The sequence below is a fragment of the Suillus paluster genome (assembly GCF_016628075.1).
Source record: "Suillus paluster strain FC165 chromosome Unknown EDB91scaffold_1, whole genome shotgun sequence".
In the NCBI taxonomy this organism is placed as follows: Eukaryota; Fungi; Basidiomycota; class Agaricomycetes; order Boletales; family Suillaceae; genus Suillus; species Suillus paluster.
This window is the reverse complement of record NW_024537561.1, coordinates 1,264,835-1,283,077: the sequence shown is the minus strand read 5'-3', so window position 1 is coordinate 1,283,077 and position 18,243 is coordinate 1,264,835. Positions and strand designations below refer to the sequence as shown.

At 46.5% G+C, this 18,243-nt stretch overlaps 5 protein-coding genes across 5 annotated transcripts; 2 read left to right on the top strand and 3 right to left on the bottom strand.

Annotated features, from left to right (window-relative positions):
• Positions 1–139: 139 nt before the first annotated feature.
• EDB91DRAFT_1041321 (uncharacterized protein) lies at positions 140–1,138 on the bottom strand (the record flags this gene model as incomplete). The annotated part of the gene is made up of 2 exons (XM_041312916.1): positions 140–430; positions 587–1,138. 2 exons carry the CDS (start codon positions 1,136–1,138, stop codon positions 140–142), a joined length of 843 nt encoding a protein of 280 aa, XP_041184499.1.
• Positions 1,139–1,751: 613 nt separating this feature from the next.
• Positions 1,752–5,053, top strand: EDB91DRAFT_1041992 (PQ loop repeat-domain-containing protein; the record flags this gene model as incomplete). Its single annotated transcript, XM_041312966.1, has 10 exons — positions 1,752–1,825; positions 1,911–1,984; positions 2,043–2,095; positions 2,147–3,076; positions 3,134–3,282; positions 3,333–3,562; positions 3,810–3,886; positions 3,948–4,134; positions 4,188–4,724; positions 4,785–5,053. 10 exons carry the CDS (start codon positions 1,752–1,754, stop codon positions 5,051–5,053), a joined length of 2,580 nt encoding a protein of 859 aa, XP_041184498.1.
• A 152-nt stretch (positions 5,054–5,205) lies between these two features.
• EDB91DRAFT_1241723 (uncharacterized protein) lies at positions 5,206–6,355 on the bottom strand (the record flags this gene model as incomplete). The annotated part of the gene is made up of 2 exons (XM_041322112.1): positions 5,206–6,217; positions 6,276–6,355. The coding sequence occupies 2 exons, from the start codon at positions 6,353–6,355 to the stop codon at positions 5,206–5,208; spliced, it is 1,092 nt and encodes a 363-aa protein (XP_041184497.1).
• A 339-nt stretch (positions 6,356–6,694) lies between these two features.
• On the bottom strand, positions 6,695–7,878 carry EDB91DRAFT_1233429 (60S ribosomal protein L7; the record flags this gene model as incomplete). The annotated part of the gene is made up of 7 exons (XM_041321098.1): positions 6,695–6,835; positions 6,887–7,067; positions 7,126–7,263; positions 7,313–7,479; positions 7,651–7,743; positions 7,794–7,809; positions 7,862–7,878. The coding sequence occupies 7 exons, from the start codon at positions 7,876–7,878 to the stop codon at positions 6,695–6,697; spliced, it is 753 nt and encodes a 250-aa protein (XP_041184496.1).
• A 503-nt stretch (positions 7,879–8,381) lies between these two features.
• On the top strand, positions 8,382–9,862 carry EDB91DRAFT_1261638 (uncharacterized protein; the record flags this gene model as incomplete). Its single annotated transcript, XM_041324417.1, has 8 exons — positions 8,382–8,498; positions 8,563–8,632; positions 8,690–8,828; positions 8,995–9,049; positions 9,099–9,150; positions 9,210–9,324; positions 9,348–9,576; positions 9,624–9,862. The coding sequence occupies 8 exons, from the start codon at positions 8,382–8,384 to the stop codon at positions 9,774–9,776; spliced, it is 930 nt and encodes a 309-aa protein (XP_041184495.1). The 3' UTR covers positions 9,777–9,862.
• Between the last annotated feature and the right edge of the window lie 8,381 nt (positions 9,863–18,243).

The window sequence follows — 18,243 nt, the reverse complement described above, 5'->3', positions numbered from 1 at the left end:
TAGATAACATTGGCTCTGCTAATGGTCTATATCTGTAAACCCTTTGAACCGAAATCCCATGGACGTGGTAGAAGACTATAAGCATCAAATGCACAGACATATGCAAGAGGTTGTTTGTCCACATATCTCGACACTTAGCCTATACTGCCCAATAGACTGTTATCTTTGCCTTCTCAGCATTCATACTCCATCCTTGAAACCGAGCCCTCATCCACAAAGTAATGCAGTCTCCGACCTGCAAGTCACGTACAAATCTACCATCGTATGATTTCCATCCCTGTCCCGCACTCTCCGCCGCCATCGCTTCGGGGGAACGCTCTTTGACATTGTCGAGGTCCGTCCAAGTGACGATATGGTGTGTTGTAAGACTTTCCGCGACGATATTTTTCTGGAGTGTCGTAGGAGAAGGTAAGAATGGACGCTCGACATCCTTTCGAGTAAATTTGATAGATTTGGGACCGAAGGAAACTGGATTAGCGGTACTAAAGGGGGCTCCAGGGGGTGGAAAGACTTTCAGATCATCGAATGATGGTACGTCAGCGGGACAAGCATATGTGGCGTCGTATGGTAGATTTGCTGCATCAACTGCGGTAAAGAAGAGTGAAGAGGGCCACTCGATGCTTTCCGTGAGATATGAAGTGGAGTCAAGTCTTTCCACACTGGCATCGAACCAGGAGAAAGAGCCTTCATACGTTGCTCGACGACTGCGATGATCAGTAACCCAGCCTTGGTCATGACTCCAAAGCTGGAACTCGATCTTTCGAAAAGGTTTGACACGCGCAGGCGCTACCCAATTTGACTCGGTTGGAGGTAGCCCGCCGAGGACAAGCTCGCCTCCTTCCAAGTTCTCCTGGTTGAGTACGAAGTCTCCTTCTGCACCGTACACTGCAAGAGGTAATGTACGTATGTACATCATGTCTCGGCCGCACTTGATGGAGGTGCCGTGGGCAATTGTGCGAACAGTGCGATTAACTGTTACAGAGGTGTGCGCCCAATAGGACGCAGCATCGATAATGTCATCGATGAGTTCATCTGGAAGTGGGATTGAAGATAACTGGAAGTATCGTTTGACTAAGAGAATGTCTGCAGTGGTTGGTTCATATGAGCCAGATGGGCGGATTTCCGGGGAGGCGGCCATGGAGCGACTAGTATTCGTCCTCGAGAGTTCCCGAGGCAGAAGTATTTAGGGTGTGACACGGGTAGGCGTTACGCGGATATCCACCCGGGTACCACCCGCTGACGGAACGTGGGACGGATGGTATGGATGGTGGGTAACTTGGATGGTTCCATCCGCACGGGTACGGGTCAGAGGTCTTGCTAAACTCAGGTATCCGCAGGTATCCGCGGGTAGTGATTTTGAACCTTTATCAGATGCTGACACTTGGCAACTGATGCGATATGCATGGGACTGTGGTGAAAGAGCGTAGATTCAGTACTTACCGTCTGATACTCGGTCCAGCGCCCACGTTAGTACTAGTGCGCCTGCAGGTGTATAAAGGTTATAAGCTTAAAGATATTTAAATCACACTCTGCCAGCGCACCTTGTCGGATATCGGAGAGTTACTGAAACGGTAGAGGTGGATTATACACAGGCTTGTCTCGAAGTATAAGTTAGGCTGCCGCCCACGACCGAACAAGACGGTTTGGATGTTCTGCCACGCACCAGTGTGTGTGTGAACCAATTGGAAGCAATCCAAGGCGCTCGACCCCACTCTACTTAGCCTCTTCATCCTACGAGGGCAATACTGAGGATGTTCCTTTCAGCGACATTCAGCGAGTTGCTCGGATATACTTCTATCGCGTGTTGGCTCGGTGCCCAATTTCCGTGAGTAATCAGTGCTCAGCGCTCAGTCTTTATTATGTTACACCTCGTAAACTGACGACGAATTGCGCCATATTCGCCATCGTAGTCAAGTTATAGAAAACCACAAACGGCAGTCGTGTGAGGGCCTTGCTCTACCGTTCTTGTGTAACTGGCTACTTGGTGCGGCCCATCCTTATCGATTAATTCGCCTTTCACTGACGTCGCATTCTCTGCATAGGCGACTTTTCAAATTTAATTGGCTGTCTGCTCACCCACCAACTTCCTTTCCAGGTAGGCTACTGACATCGATATCGTGCTTTCATATAGTGACTTGCTTTCCAGACTTACCTTGCGACCTACTTTTGCATAGTGGATTGTTCGTTGCTGGCTCAATACTTTTACTATGGTGGAGGGCCAGCAATACCATCCGAGGTGTACGGACGCACGCGGTCACGAACTCTTTCCACTGCTCGTCGACTCTCAATAGACGCATCCCACTATCGCACCTTATCCGCAGTCGCGGGTAATGTTGCCGCAGCCGCAGCATTAGTTGCATTTCCCGAAGCGCATCCCGAACATCGTGTCTCACGGAAGCATCCCGTCGACCAACCGCTTCATGACACAACACCCCAAGTATCTGAAGAAGCGCAAGATGAGGTCGATGATGCGGTCTTGTCAGCACTCTCAGAAAGTTTTCACTCTGGGCGCAAACGTGTTTCATGGAGCCAAGAACGTCGCGATCACCTATCTGCGGTTCCCAAATCATTGCAAATAACGTCACCTCAGCGCGAGTTCGCGGCATTTGCCCGGGGTCGTCCGGAGCAGCGTGCGGCAGATGCGGACGAGGTTGAGGTTGAGGTTGGGCAAGCCGGCTCGCGTGCGGCGAGTGGCCATAGGACCAGTTCTCGCGCGAGTCGACGCGCGGCAAGCATGGTCTTGCTTGGATTTGGGGCATTGTTTAGTGTTGGAGCTCTAACCGACGCTCGCTCCAGATCTTTAGCAGAGAGAAATGACAGCATAGGGCGAGTGCTAGCAGATGAGGTTGTCATACCACATTCAGTGACGGCGTCCTCCGTGCAGGACGCGGCCTACTATGAGTCGTCATCAGATGCAGAAGTTGTGACTGTGGAACTCCCTTCGACACTTGACCAGGACGAGCTGCGATCTCAATCAGAAGACCTACCCTCAGCGGAACGTATCATTGGACGAATATTTGCCTGGCTGTGTACCTCATTGTATTTGACTTCTCGCCTTCCCCAGATATGGAAGAACGTGAGTTCTACTTTTTCCTTCTTGTTTGGAATACTTTCCTCTCATCGGCCTCTCCAGTATGCCAGGAAGTCTGTTGACGGACTTTCGATGTATCTCTTCGTCTTCGCTTTCCTTGGCAACTTTTTCTACGTCTGCTCGATATTGACATCTCCTGAGGCACGAGTGCCTCCACCTGCATCAATTCAATTTTTCAAGGAGAGCCTCCCGTACGTTCATTGTCTTATATACATTTCACCTTTCATTGATGACCTTCTAGATACCTACTTGGAAGTGGCGGCACGTTCATCTTTGATGTCACTATTGTGTCTCAATCCTTCATCTACCGAGGGAAGCCTCCGCGTCGGCGAGGTCGTGGTGCATCTATCGTACACAGAGCTTCTCTCGCTGAAGAGCAAGCTGGTTTGTTGGGAGGAGATGCTCTTTCAGGTTCATACTACGGTGGCAGAAGTGCAAGTGTTGTAGCGCACTCCAGGAGTCGGACCTCCGGTTCACGCCCGACTTAACACCGTAATTGCATAACGCCCCATACTCTAATGTTAATCATACCAACATATGTACTGCACATACAGAAATGATAAGTTGAAGATAAATCAGTCTCTGAGCATCCAGATATATATTAGCTAGCACAGGTGACAGGTCACCACCAGTGCTGTCGCACCCTGTCTTCTTATTTTTGTTCTTTACTACAAGCAGTGTCACTTGAAGTCCTTCATGTCTTTCACTAGGAGTCCAGCGTCTACTTTGCGCATCCCATCACCGTCTCCACCAGTTAGCAACCAGCAATTCGCGGAACCACAACCTGATCACCTCGTGCGTCCCGATCCGCCAAGAAGTCTTCTTTGTTGTCACTGATCCTATTCTTCTCTTGCAGCGTGCCTTTGTACTCGATTACCTCTGCCATAATTGTTACACCAAGACTGCGCAGGCATTCGCGAGGGATACCACCGTGAGACACCTCGACAAGGACGGAGACGAAATCATGTCGCCCGACAGAAGGTTGCAAGGGAACTCAGTAGACCTCACGGAAGAGGGTCTTCGGAGAATACGGCTTCGTGAAGGTGCAGTGACTTTGTCGGTTGTCAAGTTTCTTAATGTTAATCTCCCCGTCCAGAAATACGAACAGAAATTCTCTCGGGGCGAATAGATGAGGCCACTGCCCTCCTCAACCAGCATTTCCCCAGCGTCCTTGCCTCGTCAAGTGTATCACACTCAGAAACGTCCTCTTCCGTCAATTCTTCCTCTGACCGTATAGAGTCCGCCCCCCGCACCGTCTTGGACCCGACTCTCCTATCGCTTAACCTCCGTATTCATGCTTTCATTGAAGCATGCCGTACAATTCCTCTTCCCTACGTTCCACCCCATCGGGGTGTACCCATAGAAACACCGGAACCCCCCATGAATCTCTCCCGTGCCCCTGACCGTATGACTGGTGAGCGTTATCAAACCGAGTTGATACTGCGGGCGCAAAAGCTCTATGCCTTGGTGGAACTATTACGGAAACCAGAGGACCGAGCGACGTATTTGAAGGAGCTGGAGAACGTTGGCGGCCTTCTCGCATACAAGGTGCCAGAGATTAGCCCCATGTCAAAATATCTTGACCAGGCAAGACGAGAACGTGTTGCAGACCAGATCAACCGCGCAATACTCCGTGAGTGCCTTTAATATTTCCTCGCATGAAAAGGATCGTATGCTAAGGGCTATTTCTCAGATCACAACAACCTACTATCTGTATCTCACCTGGAAGTTGCCGTGCGATATAATTCTTCTCTCTGGGGAGCTTTGAACGAACTGCATGCCGAAGTTCCTACCAGGAGACCCGCGGGAGTCACTCTCCCACCCAAGCCTGCCAGCAGGACTGCGTCGACTTCTGATGAGAAGAAACCGACTGTTGAAGTAAGTTTTACAATGATATTGTATCTGCGGAATCTAATATGGGATGCAGTATTTACCACCTTTCGATTTGGGCTTATTCCTTAATGCCCGAGTATGATTTCATCCGAGCTCCACTCAAGCTGTTGTACTTTCGTATACCCCACCGGAGACTTCGCAAATTTGTAATATTTTCTCCGCTCCAGAGCTTGTATAGTTCGTCCATGTACGTGTACATTGTATACGCAGAGTCCAAATCATCAATGAATGACGTCTATGTCATCCCACCGACCTCTATTGACTTGCGACAGAAGCGTTGGTGTGACGTGACACCCTCGTAGCCCCAAGACCTTCAGGTAGTGCAATTTCGTCCACGGGTATTCTTCTAGCAGCTTCTCCCCTGATGCTGAGATGAGCCAAGTGTTGTAAGACATGTCTAACAGCGAGACCAGAGGGCAATATGATGGTAATCGTTGAAGGGACACTGGTTTGGGGATATTTATGAGTGCGAGGCAAGTGATTGTGGGCGGAAGGTTGCTCAAGGTGAGGGTTGATGGTGTGGACAGTAAGGTAAGGGAGAAGACCACACTAGGTTCGCCCTGTGGTGCAAGGGAGTCCCACGTAGACTCTTCTGCTGCATATTCTTCTGGCACGGATTCTCTTGAGGAATGTATGGGCCAGAAATGATCGCTGCGCAATGTAGCATGCGGCCCAACGACTACGAGCTCTCCGTCTGCGTGTCCTTCTTCTCCGCAAATTGCAGTCAGCTCCGCCTGAGAGAGGGGATAGTTTATGGCGCTGTGACGCACTAAGACGCGACGGAGGTGAGGCGGGATATAGGGCATGATTTCAGCCATCTCGTACGCACTGCACTCCATGCGGATGACATGAAGGGATAGTAGTGCGAGCGTGGGGAACTCGTCCTTCCGAAAGCTACGGAGGGATGTGCTACCCGGTGGAAACACTGACGCATCGCCAGCAGAAAACACCAAGTCAAGGGCGTGTTCGCGCCAAGAAGGGGAGCTGCTGTCTACTGAGTCTGCCTCCGCGATCTTCGGAGATGAAGGGGTTGTCCAACTGCGAGGTGGATCGGGTCCTGCGATCCAAATAGGTCTTGTAGGATGGTGCCTTGCACCTATTTGCCGTCTGCCGTCTTCTGCGGAGGGATAGATCAAGCTGATCGGGAGAGTTGGGAGGTTGTGGACGTGCAAAGGCGCGGGTAGGCTCGCTGGGGCACGCTGTATGTTGCGTGAGTGGCGAAAGTGCTCTCCTCTGGACGAGGGAATGAGGCGCTTCGCTTGCGCAAGAATGTCACACAAGGCTAGCGCACCTCAAATTCTGCAGGATATTGTTTACTTGACGAGAAGTTTCGTCGCTGGTGTTCTGCGGAACAGTTCTTTGCAGAGGCATACCGTCTGCGTTACCGTATTATCATGTCAAGCATCCTCGTGGATCGGGAACTGGGAAGTCGACGAATGAAAATAGAACAGATGATCGTTATCACCATATGCATGGTAGTTGAGTGGACATAGACGCCACCGAGTTGACCTGCATTACTACAGCGACATGGAATAATACAAGCGATCTCATCATGTCAATGAATCCTGAAGTGTCGGAAGAAATCCATGTTTTCATAGTGCATACATGGCAAAAATAGAGGAACATGATGGATTTCATTCATGCCAAGCATACCTTGCGACTGCTCCATCTCGCCACCATCCCCCCGTCATACCGCAATAACATATACACTCAGTTCATCTGGCGGATGAGCTTGTTAATGTTGGCCTCTCGGTCACCAAAGTCACCACCCTGGACGAAGTGCTTGAACTTGCGCGTCCTCCAGCCACCATTAGGGTTCGACAACTTAAAAGGCCAGAGGAAGTTAGATGCCTGTGTCGATTTGTCAGCAGAAGAAAATATTTCGGATATGGTGGTGCTGACCTGCTTGAAGTTGGGGCCGGTGGTAGTGATCTCGTGAACGAGATCCTCTATAGAGAGAATGTCATATTTGCCGAGTGTCTCCTCGATGATGGCGTTGTTGGTCAGGGGAATGCGCTGCTTGTTCACCTTGCCGTAACCGCGCTTGTAGATGAGTTCACGGACGGACTTAATGTTTGGCTCGCTAAGGAAAACAATCAATCTCCATCCATATTCCAAAAAAAAAAAAAAAGTCGACTTGCCCGTATGTAATATAGGGCTCAACCAGTCGCAGCATTTGCTGGGTAGCTTTCGTGACCTTGACGAAAACACCGTTGTTGATCTGAAGAAGGCGAAGAAGTTGTAGGATTTTACGGGGTTTGGGTGCGATCTCGTTGATACTACGCGGATCTGAGAAAAATGTATCATCGCGGGAGACACTCCACGTACCCACGAATACGGACGACGAAGTAAACCTTGGCTTCTGCAGGAACGTAGAAGTCACCAGATGTCCGTGCAGCGCGCTTCAATCGAATCTCCTCCTTCTCCTTTGACAAGTACTCCTTGACATAACTCTCCGCCCGTTTGAAGATCACCTTACGCTTTGCCTTTGCTGCCTGAAACGAAATTCAGTATACGATCGGAAGTAGAGCAATTGTAAAGAATCAGTCCCGAAAGATGGTTAATTTGAAGGCGGCACTGCAGAACGAATCCCACTAGCCATTCGGTCGAAATAATCGTATGCATCACATGTAGAGCAAGGCCCCAAGTAACAGGTTAACACGAACCTTACGTGCGGCAGTGGCGGCAGCAAGGCGCTCCTCCCGGGCCTTTTCGTTTTGCTTGCGCTTTTTAAGGAGGGTCTCTGGAACTTCGATGTCCTGTGACAGAAGTCAGTAGACATACGTAGATCGCGAGCAGATGGACGAACCGAGACTGTAGGAACCCTGGTAAAAGTGTAAACAACTATTAACCGTTCAGAAACTTTCGCAGACTCACGTTGTCGAGGGGGCCATGGCGAGTTTTGAGGATGGTGTCGGCGCTGTATGCCTTGACGGAGACAACTTTGGAACATCACGGTGGCTGGCAACTGTATAGTCTTAGTCATATATTCTCACGATTCGCGGATGCAAACGGAGCTCAACGTCCCGACCCTGACACACCTGACGTGCATCACATATGGTTGCATGACATTGCCATTACGGGTTCGACCCGATTCAAAGGCTCGAGCGCTCGGATGCCAAGCAGACTTTATCCCGCCCAAAAACGAGTCTTTCATTCACAGAAAATGGTCATGGCCAGTTTGTTGCCAGTCATGGGCCAAATTTCTTCTAAGTCAGGCACTATATAACGCTTGGAATGGAATAAGAGAGGTACTTATCGACCCTGCCGGGTGCTCTCAAAAGCTGTGTTTATTCAAGCTTGGCGTCGAACTGCCATCAGGAACAAAGGGTCTAATTACTAGAACTCGAAGGCTTCTCGAGCTAACTCTGTTCTTGTCCCCGTCCTTTTACCCATCATGTCCCCACTCACCAAGGCATGGTCGTTAATAGTGGTTCTAGCTGCTGCTGCGATCGTACCCAGAGGTGCTTTTGCGCAGACATCCAATGCGACATGCGTCTCCGGCTTTGATTGGGTGAATGATTTCTTTTTATTTAGCTTAAAGATTTGGGTCTGATGCATGATTGGGTGATCTGCAGATGAACAACACTCTCCAGCAGAACCCTTGCACGGTTGCTGCCTACCTCGAGAGTGTCTGCTGGGGTGGAGGTACGCCTTTTTCGTTTCTTAGCATGCCTTGGCCTTGCATAACTAATTTTGGTGCAGACTTCTCAATCTATCCTTTACCTGCTGGTACCCATTATGCAGCTCCTGAGGTCACAGAAGCCAACGCTTGCGAATGTAGTACCGTAGTCTACTCGCTGATTAGCGCTTGTGGCGATTGTCAGAACCGCACGTTTCTGAGGTGAGTCGTATCGAATTATGCTCGACTTCACGGGATACTCATTTTCTCGCAGCTGGAGTCTCTGGAGCTACAATTGCTCAGCCGCCGGTACCCAGCTATCTGTCACAAGCGTCAGTCTGCGAGGTTCTTTATATTCTCCAAGTTTTTTTAACCCCTTGACATGCAGATACCCATATAACATTCCAAGTGGCACTCTAGTTCCGAATTGGGCTTACCTGAACGTTAGTACATGTATTTTTTAAATTCTCATAATCTAAGTCTTTTCTGAAGGTGACCAGCGGGAGTGGCACGTTCGACGCCACCCTGGCGCAAGCCGATGGAGGTTAGCATTCGGGCATACCTTTTCCCGTCGCAGATGCACTTTCACTCACTTTCTTATAGATTCTCCCGAATCTTCCGCGACCACAGCACAATCCACTGGCACAGCCACTCATTCGACCACTGTGTCTGGTTCTTTGACCACTCCTCCGACCACAGCCACAGGATCTTCAGCTACGTCAGTCGTCGTCAGTCATCTAGTTCGAACGTTGGAGCTATAGCTGGGGGTGTTATCGGTGGAGTCGTCGGACTTGCAGCTATCGTAGGCCTTGCGGCGTGGTTCTTTGTCAAACGCCGTCGTTCCTCCAAAGCGCCATCGGCCGCGTTCAGCGACATTGGTGGAGGTCCGGGTTATACTCAAAGTGTTTACTCTGCTAACCCTCATCCGTTCCCAATGCAATCCCAAATGACGCAGCAACCGCGTCTCTACGTATGTTTCTAATGATTTAGTAATTCGTTAACTCATCTTCTGCACAGGATCCCGCCGACCCGACCACTTTCCCAACTTCTCCTCCCTCCCCTACCGTCTTAACCACCTCATCTAACATCTACCAAAACCCATCGATACCCTCTCATGTCTTCTCCCAACAATCGCGTCCTGGGCAGTACACTGGTACTCCGGAGATTTGAATGCGAGCGCAAAGATAACCATTGGATGTGATTCCCCTACCATAATTTGACGACATTTATATATCCATATAGCTGTGTGTCCGGTCTATCATTTCTTGGCTTAGTGTTTATTATTGTCGCGATAAACTCTATTATTCCTGTTACATATTGACTGAACCTATCCATCGGAACTTTACAATAGGACCACTATGAAATCAAACTGCTGTGTACGCACATGATTACGCGTGAGGCGGGGGAAAGTGCTAGGCAAACAGCTTCTTCCCGCTTCGCCAGGGCCTCCTGCTAACGACCTAATTGACGGATTATGGCAATCATCACTGCGAATGCGTGGTGCACCACAGCCAGGTACACTGGTGCATTTAATCGTGAAGTTATGCCGAGTATACTTATATTGTATGCTGGCCCCTCGTTCACCCGGAAAATATAGCTGCTTGCGTGTCATTTCCTGCTTTAATAATGCTCATCGTAATGTTTGCATGCCTCCCCAATTACTCTCGTGCATTGATGGTCTAACCGACGTGCACAAGGTCGAACGTCGACACTATCATGGCAGTGCAACGTTGGCGCGAATTCCAAAGCCTCAGACTGGAATCAAAACCCCTGACACAGTCAAAGTTCTGCATGAGGTCCGCTGATCCTGCACAGGTTTAATGAACTACTCGGGTGTCTGCTGGATCAGATCTGCAGAGACGCTGTGCAATTTTATGATCTATAATGATATTTGTCCTGCACCATACGTCAGATAAGCCCTCAGGATCAAATTTTCGGTGAACATCCTGCGAGAAGTCTTTCATGATACGGGGCGGTGCAACAAAATGCATCTCAGCTCCATGAAAGAGAGACCAGTGGGGATAACGTCAGATGACGGTGATGTGGCACCGCGACATGGGTGGATCACAGAATTGATATTGAATAATCCAACAGAAGTTGAACACTGCCAGACGCTATGGTTGTCCAGAAAGTAACGGCTGTAACTTGGAGCATTGCATCTCCCATGTGCACAGTGGGGATCATCCTGGGAACAATCTCCAAATAAACTATTCATTTATCCATGATCTGCATTAACATTATCACTGCCTTTTGGCGTAACGGTTAAGGGACGACAGTCTTGACCACTTACATATATATATAAGAGTCAAATCACGCCAAAAAAAATCACTAAAAAACTTTCAAAGTGTAAGCCCGTTGGCTTACCTGAGTTCCCATAATCAGCATAAATACTGTCCGAGATAATGAAGCGTGAGCTTTCATTATCACTGCCTTTTGGTGTAACGGTTAAGGGACAACAGTCTTGACTTACATATTTTTCAAATTTCAAAATTTCAAATTTGGGCCCATTCGGCAACTTCAGTTTGAAATTGATACAATTTGATCTTGCAGCAATTTCAACCGAAGTGTAGCCAAAATTCACGGTGGCTCCAAATTTCACATTTGTCACACAATGTCACAAAGCAGTGCACTGATATTTATGATAATTCTGGCTCTTTTATCATGCGGCAAACGGTAGTAGAGCCTCCAAAAAAGAAAAAACTGAAGGGATGAACACTAATCAATGTAAACCAAGCAGGAGGGAGTGGTGGGTGATCAAAAACTAGCTAGCAAGGTGACGGGAAAGGCTAGAAAGAGGGCAAACTCAATCTAACACGGAGTCGCCCACTAAGTAAGCATAGCTCCACCATAGGAGGATGGAGCCTGAAAAAAGGATTGGTTTAATCCTTAAGGACAACGTGAAAGGCACACTGACCATGGCAAACATGATCAAATGCCAAACATGCCCGCTGAGAGCGGAAGATATTTGAGTCAGACTCAAACAAGACATGTCGCTCGCAACAATGCTAGTTATCACGCGACCCATTAGCTTAGTATAAATAAAATTAAACTCAATATATCACAGTTTGTACTTCTTCTCATGGTCAGAATCAAGCCAATAAATCCAAGGCTCTTTGGGCCTCACTTGATGCTTGGAGAAAACACTGGAAAAGGGCCTTGGCTCCTTGCAGTCTCTGCTGTTGGGGTTATTACAAAATACATGACTCCCTTGATCTGCACTACCCCAATGAATACACACAGGAGAACCCATAGACAAGGGCAAGGGACCAGCCATCAGAGTGGTCAAAGAAGAAGAGCCTCCAAAGGTTCTTACATTGGAAGACATCAACAGGATCATTAATGAACGCATCGCAATGTCAAGCATGTACAACCCAGAGAAGAAGGGTTTTTAGAAGGGTTGAAGTTGACTGCAAACTTAGACCAGAACAATTGTTTTTCCATTCTTAGTGACTTGGCTATCATGTTTACAGAAGTATCAGAAGTTTGTTCTGGGAATAAACAAGAGCATTTCTATTTGCCAGTTACATGGGAAGGAAAACCAAGAAAGCAGACATCAATGCTCTAGTAGACTGCAGAGCAATGAACCTCTTCATCAGTGAAAGGTTTGTAGAAAAGAATCAAGTCAAAATCAAGCAGTTGTTGCAAGCACTGCCAGTCAACAATATCAATGGAACTAAAAATTCTGCTGGACCAATCAAAAGCTATGTAGACCTGAAACTCAGGATAGGGGATCATGAAGAAGAAGTAGCCTTTCTGATCATGGATCTAGGAACCAATGATGTTATCATTGGAATAGATTGGCTACAATATCATAATCCAAGGATAGACTGGAATGTGGGAAAAGTCACATTAGACTGTTGCTGTTATGACTAATGTTCACCAAATGGCAAAGGTAAGATCACAACCACTAGGACTTGGTCATAGCTGATGATGAGCAAGAGCAAAGACAGGATTGAGCGTGAACATCTGAGCCTACTACAAGTGTAGAGAACAAAGAGGTTAAGTCTAAAGAGTACTTACACTAACTAGCCTACTTATATACATAACATTGAATCAGAGATATCTGAGTATGAAACAAATTAGCCAATGAGAAAAGAGTTGTACAATAACTGCGGATGATGTAGCATGACATCATGATATATAAGCAATGATATCATAGACAGAAATTAAGTGATAGGAAGAGAGATCATTCTAGCCTGTGGAGTAGGAGAGCCAATTGGAGATACAATGGGTGAAATGTGAAGAGGTGAAACTGTGACAGGAAGAGAAGTCACATGACCAGTTCAGGAATGAGAAGTAACTGGAGAAAAGCCAAGAAATGAAAAATGATTCATATGGGGAATTTGTGACATTACCCCCTTTTTAGGATGAGCATCCTCGCAAATATAGGATAGTCGGATATTTTTCTGTCGCCATTCTAGGAAACAGGGTGTTTGGAGAATTGGAATGATAGAACTGGTGACTCGGTGTGATTTTGGAGTGTCAGGATGTGTGGCATAAAATTCGCTGACTAATCTGGGGGAGTTCTTCATATTTTCTTCTTTTTCCTATGTTGCTTCTTCCAATGGGTATCCTTTCCATTTTATCAAGTATTGCAGTTGGCGTCGCCATATTTGGCTGGATATTACTGCTTCTACTTCATATTCTTCTCCAGTATGAATGATTTCAGGGGGTGGACGTGTTGGGGTGACTTGAGGTGTTAGTGTGGAAGTTTTGTGTGGACTAAGTAATCCCACATGAAACACTGGATGGATCTGATATGATTGGGGTAATTTGATCCGGTAGTTTAACTCGCCTATTCACTCGAGTATTTCAAAGGGGCCAAGGTGGTGATTCGACAATTTCTGACTTGCTTCTTTCATTTTGGCTACTTGCTGATTGGCTTGAGGGACAGTGTTGAAGGAGTTAGGAGAAATGATGAATTTGGGGTCATAGCCATAGAGGGTTTTGAAAGGAGAATGTCCAGTAGTCGTTATGGAATTATTGTGTGTAAATCCTGCAATGGGAAGCCACAATACCCAGTCATTCTGACAATAAGACATGAAGAGTTGAAGATATTGTTCTACTTCTTGATTAACTTGTTCAGTTTGTCCATTGGTTTGAGGGTGATACACTGTTGACATGGACCACTTGGTTCCTAGTCTTTTTGAGACTTCCTGCATAAACTTTGACACAAATTGTGTTCCCCTATTGGAAATCACCTTCTTTGGTGTTCTGTGCAACTTCCATACATGTTTGAGAAATAAGTCTGTGATTCCCTTGGAATTAATATCCTTGGTGGTAGGGGCAAGATGTGCTTGCTTGGTGAAACAATCAACAACTACCAAGATGCTGTCCTTTCCTTGGCAAATAGGTAGATCAGTAATAAGGTCACAGCTAATAGTTTGCCATGGACCTTCAGGGATTTCATTTGGCTTCAAGGGGCCATGGGGTTTTGATGGCAACACCTTTGTTTGTTTGCATCGATCACATCCATCTATGTAGTCATTGACCCACTTCTGCATCTGAGGCCACCAATAGTTATGGGAAACAAGTTTGAGAGTTTTGGCACATCCCATATGTCCTGCTGTAGGTGAGTCATGGAAGATCTCTAGCACTGAGTGATGAATTTCTTTGTTATTGGGAACATAAACCAATCCTCTGAATAGAACAAGTCCATCCTCCATATTCCATTCCTCTAGTTCTTTTCTCAACTGTACAGGGGCCTTCTTGAGAGTTTTGATAGCATTTCAGACTTCCAGATTAAGGTCTGTGCAATTTCTGATGTGTTTCAACAGTGTTTGCTCTCCTTCTATCAGGATCTGACCTCTTTTTGTGGCTTTGATATGAAAAAGCTCAGGTTTCAAAAGCACACGATTGGAATTATTGTTTTCTACCCCCCTCTGTGGTCTGGCCTCCTGGACAGAGCATTGACAATGTTGTTAACCTTTCCCAGTTTGTGTTGCAGTGTAAACTTGTATTCTGCAAGGAACAAGGACCACCTCACTTGTCTATGAGTTAACTTCTGACTTGTCATGAAGTATTTGAGGTTCTTGTGGTCCGTCCAAATCTCCACCGGGTGAGGTGTGCCTTGCACATAATGCCTCCACTCTTCCAATGCGCGAATGATAGCTAAAAGTTCTTTGTTATGACTATCATAGTTTCTTTCTGCATTGTTCATCAACTTGCTAAAAAGGCCACTGGATGCCATAGTCCATCTTCTTCCAACTGGGAAAGTACACCACCAGTAGCATAATCAGATGTGTCACTTTCTATTTTCTGTTTCTTTTTTGCATCTGGCATAACTAATACTGGTGTGGAAGTGAAATTGTCTTTAAGGGTTTTGAAAGCCTTTTCTTGTTTGTTCGTCCATTCCCATGGTACATCCTTCCTGATGAGTTCATTCATGGGTCTAGCAATGTTTGAGAATCTGAGAATGAATTGACGATAAAAATTCACAAATCCCATGAATTGTTGAATGTCCTTGACACAGGTAGGAGTGGGCCATTCCTGAACTCCTTTAATCTTGACTGGATCCATAGAGATGTATCCATCTTTGATGATCAAACTGAGAAACTCTACTTCTTTCTTCTAAAAGGAACACTTCTCCAGTTTGAGATAAAGGTCATTGTCCTGAAGTCTTTGTAGTACTTCACATACCACCTTTTGATGTTTCTCTACATCATCATTGGTAAAAACCAAGATGTTGTCAATATACACTACAACGACCTTCCCTTTCTTGAGATCTTGGAAGATTTGATCCATCATGGTTTGAAAAGTAGCAGGAGAGTTTGTCATGCCGAAGTACATTACAACTAGTTCATGATGTCCAAAAGGGGTCCTGAAAGTGGCCTTCCACTGGTCTCCTTCCTTCATCCTAATATTATTGTAACCCCATCAAACATCCATTTTTGAAAAGAGTTTTGCACCAGAAAGATAGTCAATAAGATCTTAAGAACAAGGGAGAGGATATGCATTTCAGATGGTTTTCTCATTTAACCTCTGATAGTCCATAATGGGTCTGAGCTTTCCGTCTTTTTTGGCAACAAAGAAGAAAGGAGCTGCTACTGGAGATTCTGAGTCTCTCAGTCATTCTAAATCATACTCTTGTTTGAGCCACTTCTCACATGCTTTGTTCTCGGCAGGTGAAAGGGGATATGCTTTCATGTCTGGAGGAAGGTCATTAGGATCCTTGAGGTCTACCTTGTGATCCCACTTCTTGGATTCGGGGAATTGAGTAGACTCTTCTTTGGAGAAGACTTTAAGATAGTCATGGAGCCATTCTGGAACCATATCTTCTATGGGCTTCTTTTCCTTCTTTTCCTTCTGTTGAGCTAACTCTGACACTACAGAGCTCTTATATCTGATCCACATGTTCCTTGGTGAATCTTCATCTTTGACTTCTTCGATCCCGACCTTATTTATAGCCTTAGGCATAGGCTCTTCTACCTGACCTTCATTGTCATTGTCTTCCATAGGTAGTAACTCAGGGATTGCAGAAGCCATGGTCTTTCGCTTCTTTGCCTTGATCTTTTTGTCTTTAACCTTGGCTTCTTGACACTTGACCAGACAATGGTCTAATGCTACCTTTCCTACATTCCAATCAATACTGGGATTGTGGTATCATAGCCAATCTATTCCAATGATAACATCATCAGTTCCTAGATCTGTGATCAGAAAGGCTACTTCTTCCTCATGATCCCCTATCGTGAGTTTCAAATTGGCGTAGCTTTTGATTGGTCTGGCAGAGTTTTTAGTTCCATCAATATTATGGGCTGGCGGTGCTTGCAACAACTGCTTGGTTTGGACTTGGTTTTTCTCTACAAACCTTTCACTAATGAAGAGGGTTGTTGCTCCACACTCTACAAGAGCATTGACAGCTGCTTTCTTATTCCTTCCTTCCAACATAACTGGCAAGTAAAAATGCTCTTATTTATTCCCAGAACGAACTTCTGATACTTCTGTAAATATAATTGTCGAATCACTAAGAACAGAGAAATAATTGTTCTGATCTAAGTTTGCAGTCAACTTCAACCCTTTTAAAAACCCTTCTTCTCTGGGTTGTACATGGATGAGAGGCAGATCCTCTCATTTATGATGTGATTAATATCTTCCAGTGTAAGTGGCTTTGCTGCTGGTTTCTCTTCTTCATCATTGACCACTCTGATAGCTGGTCCCTTGCCCTTGGTTAGGGGCTCTCCTGTGCAGTTACAAGCCATGTGCCCGTCTTTGCCACAACAATAACATTTGAAGCCACCTCCTGGTTTGCCTTGAGGTTGGGGTTCACCTTGTGATGCATCTACATCCATCACATTTCCTCCTTGCAATGTTGTCTTGGGTGCTACTGGTGCAGATGTTGCAGCAGGTCCCTGCCATGGGTGACGTGATGTCCAAATATTCTTCTGCTTGGAGTCAAGTTCCTCGAAGTTCTGCCCAATCATTTGACCTTGTGCGATCAACTTGTCCAAGGTATCCTTGTCCTTGGGGTTGACGTGAGCCAGTTGATTTCTGACTTGTTGATTTAGGGTGAACCAGAACTTGCAACCAAGTTCATAATTGGAGAAGGAGCAACAAGCCATCTTCTGTCAGAACTCAGAGATGAATTCCGCAACTGTGTGGTTTCCTTATCTGAGTGTGTCCAACTCTCTGGCTATCTTCTCCTCTTTGTTGGCAATCCCCCACATGGAGACCATCTCTCATCTCAACTGGATGTAGTTCCAATGTCCAGACATTATGGCTGGGACTGCTGTCTCTGCCCACTTTGCTGCAGAACCCTTGCAGAATGAAAGAGTGCAGTTACCCTTTTGCTGGTCTGTGGCGGAGGGGTATCCTGTGAAATAGATGTTGCATTGAATGAGGAACTGGTCAATGTCAATGGAGTTCTTGTCTCCTGTGAACTCGGTGGGTTTAGCCATTTTGAGATCAGAGCTTGAACTCCCAGAGGTGCCTGCTGAGGTCAATGTTGTAGATGAATTTTGCAAAGCCATGACCACCATTTCTAGGTCCATGATCTTCCTCATGAGGGCTGTGTTCTCATCGTTCACTACCACTAGGTTGTCTGACAACTCATTGATCTCCTTCTGGAGATTGCTGAACTTCCACTTGTTGTACTCTCTTTCTGCTTCTACAATGGCATGGATTGCATCCAAAATGTCCCCATGGGTGATGATAGTTGTTCCAGGCCCTGAGATGCCTGGTAGTACAGACAGGCTGTCTGCAGGGATGGTGGATCTTCCGGAAAATGACTGCGCTGATGCGTGCCATCCTTGGGGTGCAGGTTTGGTCCTCAGTAACGGACATGTAGGAATGGACAGTTGTTTTCCCGACAGGTAGAGTTGTCATGTGCTACAAGGGCTGTATCTCTGATGAGATGGGATCTGGATATTGGTGCAATGATGACAAAGGTGCAAATACAGCATGTGTAGCAGTTTATCAACCTAAGTAGAACTTGAGAGGAGTTTGTGAGAGATGCATTGAACTTTGGGTCTGCTTAGTACCCACAAGTTCCTATCATAATGTAACTAGACCTTGAGAGGAAGGTTGCAAGTGCCATTCTTTATAGTATGAAAGAAGATATGTAGCATTCAGTTGGCAGGGTTTTGGACCAAACTGAAGATGTGCGAGAATAGGACCTAAGTGTCACTATCTCTTATAGACT